The 18,702-nt window shown below is 43.0% G+C and overlaps 1 protein-coding gene across 4 annotated transcripts in view; it reads right to left on the minus strand.

Moving 5' to 3' along the window:
* Window positions 1–18,702, minus strand: part of RERE (arginine-glutamic acid dipeptide repeats) — a 222,542-nt gene that overhangs the window by 73,757 nt on the left and 130,083 nt on the right. For all 4 annotated transcript variants that reach the window (XM_032201344.1, XM_032201342.1, XM_032201343.1 and 1 more), the window contains 3 exons: window positions 14,367–14,415; window positions 10,593–10,717; window positions 9,743–9,842 (listed from right to left, as the gene is read on the minus strand). In XM_032201344.1, coding sequence (XP_032057235.1) covers window positions 9,743–9,842; window positions 10,593–10,717; window positions 14,367–14,415 — 274 coding nt within the window. The remainder of the gene's footprint in view (window positions 1–9,742; window positions 9,843–10,592; window positions 10,718–14,366; window positions 14,416–18,702) is intronic.

Raw genomic sequence — 18,702 nt, forward strand, 5'->3', positions numbered from 1 at the left:
CTTTCGACGTGGCATGTACAAGAGAGTTACAAACACTGTGTGCAGTAACCACGATTATCTGGACCTTCACAGAGCAACCAGCTTCCAAAAAGTCATCTCCTCCCCATCCCCTGTCCCAACTCGCATCTCTGCAGGCTGCTGCGAAGGACGCGTTACCACGCCAGGGCCATCACAGCACCTCACACTGCTCTAAGTCAGCGCCATGCATCACCCGAGATGACTTCATAGCAAGCCCAGCTTCCAAACGCCTCGCCACAGGTGAAATTTCCTGACGTAGAGCAGAGCATCAGCTTCCAAACCAGCTCACAAACCAGCCTCGCTGCCCGCGTCAGTGCCAGCTCCCGGGACCGCAGCTCCACGCAGGAGGAGCAGTGCTCTCAGCCCACCTCCACAAGCCACACGATAAGAGCCGAAAGGCAGTCTTGCAGTGCCAGTGCTCAGTGCCAACACTCAAACAACCCGACTGCCTTTAAACAGCTTTCGTAACTTGTTTTTTTAAGCCTCCTCTGGTATGCAATACCTACTTAAAGGCAGGAAAATAAGATGTCTTTTCTACTGGGCACACAGAGGTTTTTCTCCTTGTTTGCACTCCAGAACTGGGAACGCATCCATCTTCAAGTAAAAAGGACTGTTTGTTTTGCCAGCTCACCTTGCAAATGCTTTTTTCTGTGTGTGCTACCACCTAAAAGATTTTTCACTTCGGAAATTTGACAGCGTCGAAGAGAATAGAGCTTCTGTTCCTTCTGCCTCCCAAAACACGCAGCCGTGCCAAAGCCCCTTTGTAAGGTGGAGGAAACCTGTATTTTGCCTCAAGGAACAACAAGTGTTGTTTTTTTTATCCTGGCTGCCCTATTGCCCAAACCTCTCAGCCTGCAGATAATCAGACAGAGAAAGAAAGGACTGGGCTAACAGGCAATTCTGCTGGTTACTGAAAAATTTCCATGTTTCCAGGCTGCCAGAACTGCCCCAAACCACCACCAGATAACAGGAGCAGCAGCTTCTGACCAAGTGGTTGCATTCAAAACATAAAACCCATGAGCACAGACAGAAAGAAAAAGTCATGTAAAAGAAAACAAACAGAAGCGAAAACAAGAGAACTTGTCCGGGTCTGGAGTCTCAAGAAAAACGTGACTTTGATCAAGGGACAAAATGCTTTTAAGTGCCAGGAGCAGGATAATGCAGCAAAAGGAAAAATGTATTTGTGTGTAAGTGCCCGAGTTCAATCTGCTTCTTTCAATCTGGCTGATGGATCTTTCTCTGCTTATTGCTCTTGGTCATTTAATATATATAAGCACTTTATTGGCAAGCAACTTGAACGTATAAATAATAGCTAATGATGACTGCCTACGGTTTAATTAACTTCTGGTTGAACTTTTCAAGGTATTGCTATGAACACTAGATTACCGTCCTGTCACCTAGAGAATTATTGTTTTTAGCATTAACTCTGGCATCTCTATTTTGAACTGCTGTGACACAACGTGTAAGTACGTTTGTTGCAGTTGTTTGCAAACTTGGAATCGGAAAATAAAGCAACTTCTGCATCGCTGGGCCGGATTTCAGATTAAAGAAAAATTCTCAATATGCACGTATCCAAAAAGCTCATTTATATTACAACAGTCATTAAACAACTCTAGATCACAGGAAAGCCTTATTAGCATAAAGTCTGCACATTACCACAAGGTTTCAAGTTTCCACCACAGCTTCTCAGCTGAGCTGCCATTTTCTGTCTGCGTGATGTTGCAAATAAATTCTCCTTTTGGCATGGCTCAGCTGTCAGGCACCTCTGCTCAGTAATGAACCCATGAATTACATCTTGCAGCTCTGACATCCCTGGTCTCGCTCATCAAAATATTGTTCTTCAACTGTAATTTATAACTTAATTTAAATGTCCCTTTTACTGTGACCTTTTTCGATCAGAACGGCATTGCATCTGGCAGCTTCTCCTTCGGCGAGGTATCCTTTCGCAATTACAGTCATTACGATCCCCGCTGAAAAGCCTGGCCGAGTGAGGCTGCATTCATGCTACAATATTAAATAATTGCAGTTCATTAAGAACACTGCTAGATTCCAGAGCCCTTTTCTCCAAGGAAAAATTGCAACCGCACTGTAATAGAGCGTTGCTCAACTGCTTTGAAACCTACCCAGAAAAGCCAATAAAAGCAGAAGGGATTTTCAGCCAGGCTGTGCTGTCGTGGGGACGTGGACGTGTCCGGCGTCTGTAGGACAGCGCTAGGAGCCCTCCAGGCCAAGTGCTGGCTCTTCCCCTGAACCATCGCCAGTCACAAACACATCGTGTCACTTGTCAGGGCGCAGAGATACGGAGCCTGCCCTGCCCAACACGAGGTAAATACCACCGGTACCGTGAGAGCATTTTAAGCCTCGAGTAACACAGCGGAGTCAGAAGACATTTTTCACTGCTGTCAAGCGGGATGCTGCAGTGAATTGGAAAAGAGGCTGGAATTTGCCTGGTACCGCACAGAAAAGGTTTACATAACGCCCCCATTTAAGCTCTATTTATTGTAATCTACGCAGGCCTCAGAACACTGATTATTAGCAAGGGATTTGCTCCTCTCACTGAAGCCGACAACGGTGGAGACAGACAGCGGCTCTGTAAAACTGCAGCCTGCTTAACAAGGTAGAAAATAGAGAGGAGAGAGAAGAAGACAAGGAAAATGAAAAGAGAAGAGAGAATTACTGCCACGTGGCTCGAGTAGCTAGTTCTTGTGGCGTAATTACGCTAATCCAGATAGCTAATTTAATATGAAATGTAATTCAGCCGGCCGCTTTCGGGAGCGCAGCCGAGCGGCTTCAGTTTGAAGCAAGCACTGCTGGCAGCCCTGGCCAGTCGCTAGCAGGGGGATTTGTCTCTGCTGCTGTGCAAGTGCCCAGCAAACACTGCACTGGGTGAAAGAGCAAAGCCTATTTCCAAACGTGTAGCCTTCTTTAAAGTGCTCATTCCCCGAAATGACAACGTCTGATTTTTATCAGCTATGCCCAATGCCCAACAAGAGGCTGGCCCCCAAATGCTCCTCGATCCACCCTTTTTTTTTTTTTTTTTTAATTGTAACTCCTCCCCACCTGCTGCACACTCACTGAATGATCTGGATCAGAGGAAGAAAAAAAAACACTGCCCTTCTGGACAAGGAAACTATTTTGCTGGGCTCCCTCTGGTGCCCAAGGACAACAAAACCTTGAAGCAATCAAGAACCCAAGCTATCCAACAAAAAGCCTCTGCCTGACAGCCTTGTTTTGCCAACGAGCTGGCTGGTGAGCTGTGATTTATAACTAGTTGTCTAACAGCTTGGCCTGCAACAAAATTTGAAACTAACAGAAAAAGTTCAGGAGGTGACAGAAATCAATACAGCTGCTTCAGAAGAAAATTATTGCTAGCTCTGGTTTTTAAATATCTGATTTGTGGCATCTGTCAGCTTGGAAAATACAGAAATCAGCCCTCGCTACTTTGGAAAAAAGTAAAAAAAAAAAAATTAAAATGCAGCAACTTCCATCTTTTACCCCTAGTTCTCATCTATTTTAAGCTTCTATATAGCTCTAATTGCTACAGAGTGATCTAGATGCTAATGATGCAGATTAAAGAGCCAGATGCTTGTGTTGCATCCCCTTGTCACACAGGGTGCTGCCGGGCCACCACGAACAGCTCAAGGCACGGATGCAAAATGCAGAACAGCAGAGGGAGCTCCCTTGGGCAGCTCCTTCGTGGGTCAGCACAACAGCATTGCTAGCACTGAACAAGGGCAAGATCCTGCAAGTTACCTGCAGAAGTAGCACCATTAAATGTGAGAGCATTTTAAAAAATACTTTCAAGAAGTTGACCATTTTATATATTCCAGTATGATTTCTGGAAGTACCCACGACAGTCATTTTCACAGCCCTTTCAGTAGTTTCTTTTGAAAGATCTCCTGACTCATCTTACAAATAACGCACAGAAGTATTTTTTTTTCTTCCCCCAAGAGCAAGGATAAGGATGAGTGAAAATTCAAAGTGGCAAAACTGTCTCATGGACTCGAAGTGGCTTCATTCTCCGACACGCCCAGGCAGACAGCGATGGCCCCTGAAGTGCTGCGCTACCTCATTTGAACCATGAGAGTAGCTGTTAATGAAGACTCATCCAAAAGGAAAACTAGTAATAATAAGAAATGCTAACATATATTTAAATAATTTTTAATGCTTTCAACCCTGTCTGTAGTTAATGAACAAGAAAATCTTGTCCAAGGGCAAGTTAAAACAGGGAGTAATTTGTCTGGGTGACATGTTACTTAGAACTGAATTTCCTTAAACTGATATTACGCTGTCACATTTGTCACTCATAATGACGTGCTCCCGTGTAACAGTGTTACGAGAAGTCAGAACAACGCTATTAGTAAGGAGAGATTTGTACAGTATTAGCATATGACTTTTTCCTCTTCCTTCCGTGCAGCTGTACGCTAGCTTAAGCGGTATTATCTTCTGTTGTAGCATCAAACGCTTCCTTTGATGGTTCAGATCTGCAGGATCTTCCAATTCCTGTAACACCTCATCGCATTAAGACATTTAAAAGTCATTCCTTCCAGCCTCTGGATACCCAGATCCTAGGTATGACGTCCTAATAGCCTCAGAAGTTTTTGCCTACTTGTCTAGGGAAGATGAAGCCATGATTTAGGGAAGATGAAGTCATGGTTTCAGTGCAGTTCTGGCATTACCCTTGTGGTGAGATGAGGACAGGGGAAGAAATCCCTAGCGACTCCTTCCTACTCACAGCTCTGCCTCAGGGAGCTTCTGCAAAACTTCCCATCGAGCTCCCTGGGACACCAGCCACTCTCACCCATTCTTCTAATGATGTTCTTTAACCTGTTCTTTAATGCCTCACATGATGTGAGAGTCGAGAGCAAAACCCAACATCATTTCTGCTTCTGAGGCCCTTTTATAGGAATATTTTAACTTCTATGACTTTTTTTTTCTTATGGCAGTACAAAATCACACGGGAAAACCTTACCCTGAGTTGCCTGACACGGCAAGCCACAGGACAATAACCTGCTTAAGTGTTTTGACACCATTTGCTCGCTGAAGAGTGAACAAGAAGGACGTTCTCTGTAACCAAACACAGGGTCGTGCCTCCAAAGAGTTCTCAGTCCCACGATGAAGGAATACCCGAGTGCTGAGTTTCCTAAGAGGAGTTCTGCATAACGTGATGACAGATTTGGAACCTCTACAGCTATACAGGAGAACAAGGGCACACATGTAGGAATATAAATGCAGTTTCACCTGCTTGTCTGAACACGCACCAATTTGACCCTGCCACGTTTCAGTGCAGGATTTATTGTCATCTGAAAACCAGAACTCTTCCCCCCGCTGCTCCACGTATGTATTACAGATGGGCCAGGCTACACACCAACGCACGTGTTACAAAGAAATTCATCCACATGTAAAACTTACTGGCACCACAACTGGCCATTTTTAAAAATAATTCCACGGGATTTTTTTCTTCCTTCTATGGAAGAGAAGAAAGCAGCGTGTCGGATGCCTTCCCACACTGAACATGTCATTAGAGTGGGCAATGAGCTTGCAAGTAAAGAATGGTGAGCAAAATAAGACAGTTAATTAAGCTGGCCTGACTTGGAAAGGGAATGATTTCTAAGGATTTCCAAATTTCAATTAGCTTGGAACAGGCAAAAAAAAAAATATTAGCTAATTAAGTCCTGACCCTCCTGCACGATTTTCAAACTTAGGATCTCCGCAGATACCCTGTACATACAGTCTTTTTGGAGGCTTTTTAGTGGTTTTGTGATTGTTAAGAAGCGATGCCTATCCACACTCAAAGCCCAGAAGGGCTAAAGAAGGCAAAGTGCATTGCTACAGAGGATTAATTACAAATACAGGCTAACCACACTGGCTCTATGAAGGCAGTAACGTTGTCCACAGTGACCCAAAACAAGGCTTGGGACTAACTCAAATTTACATTTCTACTTCCTTTTACACTTCAGAAGGGTTCTGACTTGAAGCGATGTGATTCTGCAGCTCACAAGGTAAGAGGAACTGAGAAGCTATAAAAGCAAGCGTTTCCATCACCTACCATTTCACCTGTTAAATGACTTCACGCACTCTAGTTCACTTCTGAAACCGGTAAACCAAAAGCCTATTAAATATCATAGAATATCCGAGTTGGAAGGGACCCAGAAATATGCATATTTTCACTTTATGTGACCAATACTTTAAGGTCTAGTGCATCAAAAAAAGACCTTCGGTTGGTGGGTATTTAAACCACAAATACAGTTAATTTAATAAAGTCAGCCAAATTCAGCTACCTGCTTGTTGGCTGGTAGCTAAGACAAGAGCTGCTCCCTTTTAAAAAAAATATCATGGTGAAAGACTTTCAGGAACTGCTATGTCCTTGCCCATACCTCTCAGTATGACAGCCAACATCCATTGGGACGATAACGGACTCCAAATGAAAACCTGACTTCCTTCCCAAGGGCTACAACTCCAAACGTGGCACAAAATCTCAAGAGCCCAACCAAGGAGCAGGAGTTGAGGTGTACCTGGAGCACTAAGTGAATGATCACCTCAAGGAGCTGATATATATGTTGCATTGGGCCTTCCATGATCTCCATTTCTATCTGCCGTAATTAACAATAAATCATTTGGGGGCTGCAGCATCTGTTATTACATAAATAAAACACTACCAAAGGAGCTTGTCAAGACTGATTTATATGAAGTGCTGCTCTGAAGTTTATTGGATTTCCATAATAAGAAATCATACCGTATCAATGCTTTTCCATTAATTTTCTGGGTTACACACCATAATTTCTAAACAAAAACACAACTCAGGGCAGTGTAATGTTCTCAGAAGTTATTTATCGGATAAACCTGGTATCTGTTTTAAATACATGGTGAACAGAAAGATTAAGAAGAGCATCTTTTGTCAGGACAACAAATCACCCACCTAAACCGTTAAATTAGTCAAAAAGGGTAGGTTCAGAAATAAGTAACTTTCTTAAAACCCGCTGTCTGACAGAACTGTTGTTCGAAAGAAAACATTTCCCTAGAAAAACTCTAAGGAAGCGAGGCAAATATTTTCACTGCTTTCTAGAAGTTGAGATCCCCAACTGGAGTGCACAGAGTAGAGTTCTGCAACATGAATAAAACGACCATTACGGACATCTAAGGGCTTTTGAGTTCAGGTCAAGCCTTCCAGATGGTGCTTCCAAGAACATCCAACACTCCACATTCAGGAGCTCTGCTCAGTAGGAACTACTCGGTATCAATACAGGGAGAGAAAGTAGCCTAGAGGGGAACACAGAGGACATGAACCACCAGATTTCCAAGAGAAACTTGGAAGAAGAAGGCAAGGTTAACACGAGCTGACTGTAAGAACACCAGGGGCTAAGTCTTGCTGTTACACATTAAGATGTGATACGTGGCGGGAGCCATGATAACAACAGTTAAAAGTATTTTTGACACAAAACAATCCAGCTTCTTCAATGTATTGTTGGCATTAAGAGTTTGCATAGTGCTTTTTTTTCCACAAATGTGAAAACCTCCCCCATTCAGAAAATGAATCAGCACCAATTTTCTAAAATAGATGTGTGCCAGAAATACAAAAAGAATCAGAAGAACAGAAAAAACGTATCAGGATGAAGCAAAGTCTTGGATGCAAGAAGCCTACAAGTGCAACTACAGGCTCTATAAACTCCCAAGGGATTAAAGGGGCTAATTAAAGTCGATAGCGAAGCAGTGAAGTTAAATGAATTTTCTGCAGTAGTCTTTTATTATAGATGACAAGAGGAAAGAAATTCCAATTCCAAAAGCTCTTTGATGATTATTGGCCTTAGCAGAGATTTGAGTCTCTAAGAAGGATGTCAGGGAACAACTTAGAATACTCCAGAGCGGTAAGACACCAGAACCAGATGGCATTCATCCCAAGGGAAAGGAAGGAAATAACATGTAAAACAGATGAGAAACCGAAGCGGATGTGCAATACAGACTTAGCTGCAATTCTTCAACAGCATAAAAATCTTTAACACGCTGGTTTGCCTTAAGTAAAGGGAGCAAAGGAGTAAGATTTATGTATTCATCTCGGTTCTGAAGTGCGCTGCGAAGCTAACTGAGAAATAACACTTGACTTTGCAGATCTGGAAGTGAGAACAAGCATTTAATTTGGGTACAAAATTTCATCTTGGATTTCAGCTGGTTAAACATGCAAGTGTATTGACTATATCTCAATAATTTTGCAGAATGGAAGTGCTATTGCCATTTACTGTATAAATACTACAAGGGCATATTTTAGGTCTTAATGCTGTCCTACTCCTGTGCTGCAGGAAACCAGACAAAAACTGATGCAAGCCCTTGAAAGGCATGTAATCAGACAGAAATGGATATAAAAACAAAAGGTAAGTGCTTTTGGTAAGCTAATCTCACATCAGGAATGATTTTCCCATTAAGAATACCAGAATTTTAACTTTAGTGTGGATATCAAGTTATATATACCTAATCATGGACTTAACCCGTTACAAACTGGCCTATAGCTTGTAGAGACCATCTTTTAATGTTCTGAAGCATTTAAAAGTTTCATGCAATTAGATGATTTACTGAGAGCAAAGAATCAGTAACGGATATTTAATAGATGTGATTAATTTGATAAGGTCAGTTCCTCTCACTTTAATAAAACCAAAGACCAGTATGCCTACAGTACTACCTCTAAACAGATAACCCACTCCTTGTTGCAATGATCTTCACGTGGCTCCTGAACTCAACTGTTCAAGCCCCTGAGATACGTTTTGTGCATAAAAAAGGTGGCATAAAAAGAGGCAGAACAAGAACTGTCAGTAAAGTCAGCAGATCTGTCCATGTGTTTTTTCAGAGTAACAGATGACCATTTACACTTAATTCCTTTTATTATATTTGAGGAAGGAAACAACGAAGATGCAAAGGTCAGCTTACAGTCACTACCACCACAACTCTCCAGAAGCTGCCCACAGGGCTCTGGGGAATACAAAGCCAAGAGATTTCGCTCTGCTACTGAGGAACACGGGATGACAGACAGGTTGTTTCAACTTGAACCTTAAAACACCATTCCATGTATCATGATCTACGGGTGTCAGTGACCCCCACCTTCCCCAAAACAGTTACTGTGGCTGCGCTGCAACCGTGTGAACATCTGAACATACACTCACATCTATATAACCACTCAGTAACAGTTTATTTACACACATTATGTTTATGCAAGGGAACTGCACATACACACAGCTAAATACTAATAATGAAGGCTGAATTACATGTGGGAAAAACTTCAGACAGTCATTACCACGTACAGAGCACTATATATAGAAGGAAAACTCAGTGCCCTGAGATGAAATAACGATTGTTTTCCTAAGCACAGCAGCTAGCTGGACTGAATGAAAGCACCTTTGGCCAGGGCAGGTGTCAGCTGAGCGAGCAACCCTTCCAGCTGGTGGGCTTGACCTGAGCAGCTTGCTACACTGAATGTTCACACATGCTCAAATCTTAAAGGCATCACCCCAAAGATTATCATTAGATTTTTAGTGAACTTAGAGTGAACAGTGCAGGTTTAGGTCTTTGAAACCTAGGTGGTGTTTGAAACAAAGCTGTTATAGACCAGGCTACTGACTTACTAGTGGTGTCATCCCAAAATCAGTTTTACCTCCTAAATATTTTATGCATTTCTTGCTTAAAGCAGTCAAGAACTAAATGCAAAGAGTTCATCCGTACAGCAGCTCCTTATACTTACTGTATTGAGTGCATTAAGCGTAGTGTCATCACGGGAGGCTGCAACACAACCGTCTTCTGTGGATCCTCCATCACACATGCCTGCAAAAGCTGCCATGCTCCTTTAGAGTTTGAGGGGAAAAAAGTTTAAATTCTTCAGCTTCTGGTTGATGCAATATCATGCAATCATCATCATCATGCAATACAGAAATAGTACATTTACATTTTAAATCACAAATTTCAGGGCCTTGCAAAGCTGCATAAATAAGTAAAGTGAGGCACCGCATGAATGCTACCATTTTTTACAGACCCAAGTCATCTCAACATATGAAATAATTTCAATGCAAAGCGGATTGCCTTAATTAAAAATCTGCACTGCGGTAGTACCATAGCGTGACTGGGACTATGGGAGATGTAACCTACAGGCACGAGGGCACAGTCTTGCCAGAGACAACAAACTTGTTATTGCAAATGTAGTTTAATTACGTTATTTGTATTTGTTATTTGCTGGCTTAAACTGCAGATTCCCAACATCTCTGAATTCTTGCAAGCTACAAATAATTCATATACTCACATTCTGAATTACGAGGCCCACTAGTGTAAAAGTCTGATATTTCTTTATCTAATTAATCTTGCAGGCATACTAAAACTCTGTATATAACTGAAAAGTGATTCTGCTCGCCCAGCATCATCAAACCAGCGCATCCGTGTATTGGACTGAACACTTCCATTTACCCAGCTGACTGCCATGCTAAACCAAAAAAAAAAAAATAGTAGGAAGGAGTGACCATAGCCAACTGTTGCACAAGGGGGCAGCCCACATGTCCGCTAGGGCACTCTAAAGACACGGGGAGCATGCTGGCTGTAATTACCTTGCTGCTCGAAGGTACATGAGTAAGTCACAGTCGTTGACCCCCGGCATCCACACAAGCTCTTCATGCTGGGTCACCGTGTCACCATCTGGGGAAGGAAATGGCTGCAGATCAGGAAGCTTAGCCTAGAAAAAAAAAAAAAAAAAAAAAAAAAAAAAAAAGAGTTCATACAGTCATTGCAGTTGTCAATGTTAAGAGGATGCACAAACGTTATTAGTACCAAAGTCTGTAAGCTCTCTGGAATAATCCCAACTCATAGACGGAAGATGTTTGTGGAACAAAGAGTGAAGAGATTAGATCCACGTTTTGGAAGTTTATGGGGAAACTGAGTCATGAAGATCTATCCACTTTATCCAGTAGGCCTTCTAAAAGGGCAGTTCATTGACTGCCAGTCACACGGGATTAAAACCACTTCCCAGTCCAGCAGCAGTGAAGCCCTTCTATATTTATACCACGTGCAATCCTGCCTGCAGAAATGCCAGTGTGGATTTAAGCCATTTTGAACCACATATATAGTCCTCACCTATACTAAAATCAAATACTGCTCGACAACCTACTGTGAGAAACAGATTTCATTTGTCAAAAAGATGCTGTTACAACTCCTCCTTGCCAGGCTAAAACATACTGCTATAACCATACAAGACAACAAGAATATGGCTAGCATGTGTTTTATTTTGATACCTCAGTTAAAAAAAAAATTAGACATTTGACATTAAGTTTTAACAAAATCCTCTTTAAATTATTAAGAATCCAAAGAGAAAAAGAAATTACCTGAAAGTGAGATAGCTCAGTGGAATGAACCCTGCCTCTAAGGAAGCATTGCACTGTATCCAGAGACCCAATTAGCATCTTTAGTCATCTACTGCAATGGGATGAGATAGCTGAGAGCCTCTTCGGAAACAGCTTTTAAGCCCTATAATTACTTCCTATACTTACAACACTAAACATATTTGAGAGGCAGCGTTTATACATAACCAGTAATTACAAGTCACAGGTTCAGATGTCTTTCATGTTCTGCTCTTTAATCTGTACTTTATTTTACTTCTTCCCTGGGAAAGTGGCTGTGTCATTGAGCTTCTCTTCGGGAAAAGGATGAGCAGGCATCACACCACGAGGACATCGATTTCTGTGCGAGCTCTGCATGCTACCAACCTCCTTCTAGCAACCAAGGGGCTTTCACAAACTGATGCTCATCCTTGTGTGCCCTAGGAACAAGCTCAGTATTACCTGAGCTCCTCCTAAGAGCAACTTTCTCTTCAAAAACCTCTGGTTATCTGCTAGCCAGAAGTTTCCAGAGAATAGCATTCAGTAGAGACCCACTAACCCTCTTCCCTACATGAACTTCAATAATTGCAATTCTCCAAAGCATTCAGCTCCACTTGCATCTTTACTTGCTGTTACAAGCAGTCGTCTAACATCTGCATCAAAACAAACAGCAGTCCTGTACCCTCTGCAACGCATGATTTCTGCTGCCTTCCTTTTTCTTAAATTATCAGACCTCAGGGTTATTATGGGGATGTTTCTGGTTTCTCCTGCATATAACTCATTCTCAGGAAGGCAGAAGCGTGCCCGTACCCAGAGCTAACAGAGCTCTGTGCATAGCAGAGGCTGTTCACACACCTTCCATCGAATGAATGAGACTGCAAGACAACACAGCAAAAATCTTCAATGCGACTTCCTACCTTCCTTCCTAGCCAAAACTTGCAATCCACCATCAGTATCTCATAAGATTAAACCTTACACTAATTAACAGGATGAGAATACATCCTGTCGGAGGTGACACTAGCCAGAAACACAGATGCTCAGCATATAATGAAAGAACTGTGCAACTTCAAAATGCTGAACTAGTGAGCCAGCAAAAATTAGCAGTGTTCGGTAACTGTGGACCTTCCTTCATGCTATTTTTCTCCATCCAGACTTGCACCTGGCAATTATATCTTCCAGCACAGCTGATTACTACCTGCCAAAACATTACATGACAATTTGAAACGAAGGTTGTTTTGGAAGTATCATTTATAGTACTCTTATTATGACTAATAGAAAGAATAATACAGGTTTAATTGACAAGAACTTTTTTCCTCTAAATACAAAGCATCCTCAAGGATTAAATTACACAAACGTTGACTTTCACTAGTTGTTTAACAAGACTGAAAATGGAGTCTGGATGAATATTTATCATGTGGATGCAAAAAATCCAGCGGTGGGATGGTACAAAGGCAGCCCCAGAGGCAGAGGAGACTGTTCCCAGTGACAGCCCTGGCCTTACAAGCCAGCTATCCACCAAAAATCCACCAGAACAGTTGTTAATGCTGTAAGAGCAGATTATTTCCCATGCTCATGAAGGACAGAAGGAATATCTTCTATTTCCCAGTGCCTGAACACATTCGGTATGATCTCTCAAATTTTAACAGCCCAAATGAATTAAGGCACTGGTTTTAAGAACCTGCAATTATTTTTACTTCTCAGAGACAAACAAACAATACTACTGGGGTTTTCCATCTTGAAAATTAAAGCTTATCCTCTCTTTACAGCATCAGAAAGTTGTTGTTTATTTTTAATTCCATTAAAAACTTCCTGGGAAGTAAAATAAAATACTACACTGCAACTTCTATAGAGTATGGATGTAAGAGCTGTATTTCAATAATCCTCCAGAATTACCATGCTATTTTAAAAGAATTTAAGCTGTTTTGTGTCAAAATTATGCAGGACAAAAGGGCAAGGACCCTGCCTGACAGTAGGAGACAACGTCATGGTGCTGTTAGAACATGGTAGGGCATGAAGAGGGCATTTAGAAAAAGGTCTACCCCTAGCAGCTGTCAAAATTGCTCTAATTACAAACACTGCTTTCATTTTAAGACAACTGATGAACAACTAAACACACAACGGCCCCACTGACTCTAGTGCCACTGTTGCCCAAAGTCTGTTTAACATGTAAAAATATGAAGAGAGCATGTAAAGGCTGCAAATGAAAGCATGGGTCAAGGAGGAAATGCAGAGCCACAGAGATGACACCAGAAAGAGCACAGTCACAAATGGAAGAGGGAAATCAAATTCAAAGCGAATTCTAAATTGGTGGCAGCTGTAACAACAGGCACAATTAAACACACCATGTCCTGGGTTAAGAGATGAGCATAAAAATATAGGTGTACCTCAACAGATTTGCTGTTCAGGAAAATCTTTTGTTAGTTTTAAGTTCCCCTACCTTTCAAGTTTGTAATCTTTTTCTTGGAAACCTGATGCTTTTTTACTCCTAAGAGAAGTCCATTTTGTTCAAACACATTGATTCATGAAAGGGACCTCAAATGCCATCGGTAACAAACTACCAACTTGACAATTTTACCACAAAAATGAAATTAAAACATCTACTTTGACTACAACTGGAAAACAATACCAAAACAAGTTTTGTTTGTTTGTTTTATACAGTCAATTAACATACTGTTTGGTGAAAATCAGCTGAGAATGCATTCATTTTTAACTCCAGAATGTGCCCAACAACAGCTGTTTTTTTTCCTTCTTAACTTCCAGTAGTTACTCAGATTCCTTCAATCTGAGTCTAGAATCGATCCAACTGCACTTTCACTAGTAAAAATCATTCAAATATCAACACTTAACAGATTAATCTCATTAACTAAGCTAAGGAGTTCTAGGGAACTCATGATTATTCTCAGAAATTCACAGTATTTGAGCGCATACAATTTTAAATGTGTCCTCTGAACAGATCAAGTGCCAAGAACCACGTCCTCTAGCTATTAAAATACAAACAGAATCCCTTACCTGATGACTGGGTCCAACTCTGATTTCACCTTGGGTACTGTTTAGCCTCCTAATACAAAAAGAAAAACCAGCAATGAGAACGAAGTATGATTAATGAAACTCAGGATTATGGTCTGCATTTTTTTGTCATTGCATTTACAATGACAATGGAAGAGAAGCGAAAATTATTTAAAAAAATATACTCAGGATATTACAGGCCACACTGCAAATGATAAAAACCAATGGGACAAGTCTGGAAGGTTTTAGTCACACTGTTGGAACCAAGGGTAATTCCCTAGTGTGATCTGAAGTCACAAGCAGCAGACAGCACCAGGCAGCTGATGAAGGGATGCACATCGCCCTCTGTTTGAATCTTAGATGCCACGCAATATAGAAAAAATGCTGGCTTCTAATCGAGATCCTTTAAAAGCCCTTTTACAGTTCTTTACAGCTCTGAACTGCTTGGTGCTTGAGTCAGCCAGCTCTAAAGCCTGCTCTGCAGAGCATCGCCTTCCAGCGAGCATCCCTCTGACTTTTACGAGGGCGATGATCCATTAATTGCTTCTTTCAACACCAGATCTAAAGTAACGCGATCAACACGCAAAGCGCTAAGCTACAGAAAAATACAAGGGAAATAACATGTTCCTTATGGACACCGTGATGGGCATTTTCATTTGGAAAAAGAAAATATTTTAAAGAAAAGCCATTTGTGTTATTAACGTTTGAACAGAGAGCCTTGTGTTACCAGAACCTGCAGTAACAATACCATTTCTTCCAGGCTATCTGACAGGGCAGAAGTTATTTTTCCTATGAGATTTTTGACTAAGGATAAATAAAACTCTTTATCACTAAGGCCTGCCCTTTGACCCTTTTTCTGTATTAAAATAGATTACCATATGAGCAGCAAGGCACACCAGCAAAATGATTTACTGGAATACTCCTTGCCCAGCGGCTATTTTAAGCCATGGCACTCGTTTGCTGCCAACTCTTTCCTCGCCCTGCTCTTGGCAAGAGCCACCTCACCAGTCCACAACAGCATCTGTGCCTCAGCACCGGTACTCAGGGTACTGAACACAGCTACCATCAGAAAACCTCCATCGCCCTCCAAGATGCCTGTAAAATAAGTATTAAGGACCAGAAAGAAATTCAGGGTCGAGACCAACATTGCTCTTTGCCTCCAGGTTGTGCGTACTTAAACAGACATCTTCCATTGTAGGGTTTTAACCCTTTTCCCCTCCTGGCAAGGAGGAGGGTACGCACAAACCTAAGAACTGTCCTTAATCTGGCACAGCAAAGTTGAGTTCATCTTGCAATTTACTTTTTTTTTTTTTTTTTTAGGACTAATGACATCATTTGACAAGTAAGCTGCTGCTCTGTAGGATTTCTTATTCGCCCTGCTACGCTCACAGTGATCATAAGCCACCAAGAGAACCAGCTTTCTTTACACCATAGAAATTCAAACCACCACCAGAAACCGCCAGCCCTCTGCCAAGCTACCAAGCAAAGCATTAAGTATCATCCCAAGATAAAACCAGAGGATTTTCTGACACGACCATTTGCATACCCTTATGAACATTTTCATCTCAGCCCGTTAAGCTACGTTGCAGACGTGTATGGAACTGAACTTGAGCGTGCTGACCATTGGGAAATTTTATTCATAGGTGGGGAAACTGCAGCAGCAGATCTAAGGGACCTTAGCCAAGGCAAGGTGACAGTGGGGCCTGTCAGACAGGACTCCAAACAGGTTCTGGGATAGCCAGGCTCATGTCCCGATGCCTACACAACGCCACCTCCCTGGGAAGCTGATCGACGCTGCAGCTGCACGTGCCAAACTCTCCCGAAAGGGAGAACGTGTCAAAGCCCTTTGCTCCCATGGATGCTTCTGCAAGGCGAGCTGACACCGTCCTCTGGCTTTCAGGTTATGCAGAGAAATGACTCAAGCAGAAAGCCCATTTTGTACCTACAACCGAGCTATAAATGAAATCTTGTGATGCACTTTTTTTTTTTTTTTTTTTTAACAGCTACGAGGTGTCGGGATTTGTCCCTGTAAGGAACAAAGGGGAAGCCGCCAGGAAAATGCTGATGCTCTTCCTCGATTCCCAGAATCCATTTTACAGCCGTGCACCTCCCTACTAGTCAGTGCAAGCCAAACCTGAGACATGTCCATGCAGCTACAATGCCTCGCACGAGCCAAAGGCTGCACAAATCGGTTGGGTGTTTTACCAGAAAGGTAAAGCCGCTTTCTGGGTAGGTAGGAAAAAAAACATCTAAATATCCCCCGACTCCCATTTCCTTCATTTGCATCACACTGAATATGAATAATGAAGGATCTGAGAATCAAGACTGCACATGCTGTAGCATCCTGTTAGTAGCTGTGAAGATAAAAGCAAAACCTTGGCTGGGACCCGTGCTCATAGTAGTGCTTGTGCGGAGTTCGCTGGGAAAACTCGCGGCTGTCCGACCGCGATTCTTCACGTGCAAGTAACGTGCCAGGAGAGAAACTGTTGTGTGTGCCTTTTTATCACTTGTTTCACATTGCCTGATTATATTTCTACCCCAAAGGCGTCCCCCAAGGTACGGGCTGAGCTGCTGTGCGGGGAGCTCGCTTGGCCCACGCACGGAGCCGATGGCTCGGCGAGGGCGCACGACCTGCAGAGCGCTTTGCAGGCAGCTCCCACCTCCCCGGGAATGGGTTTGCAAATGGACAGAAAATTCTCCCTGTGGAAACTAAAATGCGCCGTAGACTTGGAAGCTAAATTATCTTGCTGGCGCGCAATTACGAGAATAATGGAGAAGCGCCCCGTGTTTATTCGGCGGGGAAGAAAAAAGAGGACCCAACGCCGAGTATGAAATCTGACACAAAAGGAACGGATGTAACAAAGCAGTATCCATGGCAACAACAACTTAATATTTCAGTCCTCTTCAGCTGCAGTGGATTAAATATAATGACAAGATGTTCCCTTTGAAAAGTAACCCGCTGCCATGGCAACGTTGTGCTCTGCAAAGTAAACAGGGGCTGCTCGGAGAGGAGATGGAAGCCTGCGACTGCATATCAAGGAGGCGAGGAGCCTCCGGAGCAGAGCAGCGGGGTGAAGCTGGGGGATGCTGAGCTCAGGAACGCTTGGGCCTGATCCGAAGCCTCGGGGGAGGCTGGCGGTTCGAGGCCAAAAGCAGCGCTGCCAAGAGATGGTGGTTCAGGGGTGAGGAAGGGAAAGGAAGAGGAGGCAGCACAGGGCGGTGCAGGGCTTTCATTTACTGGCTGTGGAAAGGAGGAGGACAGGGGAGGCTGCCAACACCAGCTCCCGTGTGGCTTCCAGGAGAGAAACAAGCTGAGCCCCGTTAGTCACCTGCCTTCCTACCTGTGCTGGGCACTGCTTGCACCAGAGCTGGCTCAGCCCCTGCTCCTGACAGGCAAGGGAGAGGGACTGAGCTACCACGAAACACTTGAGGTTGGCTTTGAGACGACTCAGGATCAGGATCTGCAGCACCAAACGCTCTCAGGCTGCTGGTTTCCAGGCTGGAAATACCCAGCAAAACTCTGCCGAGTTTCAAGGTGGTTTAGATGTGTTTGCAGACCTGTGTGCAGTGCCTCTCTGCACCGTCCTACCTTTGTGCTGGCCCTGCCGTGGCTCCAGGGCAGCCCTTGAAGCCAGCAGGCTTGGGGACAGCTCCCAAAATTTGTCTCTCAAATTGAGAGACTGCTGCTTTCACGCTTCCCTTTTTTTTTAAGCCACCAAAGTTCAGCAAGACTTGAGCTATGCAGTAATCGCGCGGTTTTGATGCTGAGCAACAGCCACACCAAAGCAGCTGCAGTCCTCCCCAGGACCTCCCCAGCTGCTTTCACCCACCCATGGTCCATGGCTCAGCTGCACTTTGCTGCAGCCACCACGCACTCACTGCTCCCCACCACGCACTGTGCTGCCACCGCCTCTCCAAAACACCCACCAGCAGCCAGCCACAGCTCAGACAAGGTGAAAACAGCTTGATACTACTGTTGTTTAAAACAATTAAGTACAAATCAGCCCAAACCACACATGTAGGACAGCTTCCTGCGCTACCTCTTCAACCACTCTTGGCATAGTCATTCCCGATTCTGTATATGAGGGGATCTGTAAGCCAGAGGGACACTTCAGCAGAAGGCTGTTTATAAACAAGTGGAAATACTCAGCCACAAATGACCTCCCAAAAAGTTTTTCCCATCCTCTTTGCAGCAGGAAAAACAGCTTAGAAGTAGGATACGCAGATTTTTTTGTTGGCTTGTGTTTGTTTTGTTTTTTAAGGAATACAAATATTTAGCACTAAATACTGAATCTTAGGAGATTTTGGTTTAGTTATTAAGCTAAGCAAAAAGAAATTA

The sequence above is a fragment of the Aythya fuligula genome, chromosome 21, assembly GCF_009819795.1.
Source record: "Aythya fuligula isolate bAytFul2 chromosome 21, bAytFul2.pri, whole genome shotgun sequence".
Taxonomy (NCBI): domain Eukaryota; kingdom Metazoa; phylum Chordata; class Aves; order Anseriformes; family Anatidae; genus Aythya; species Aythya fuligula.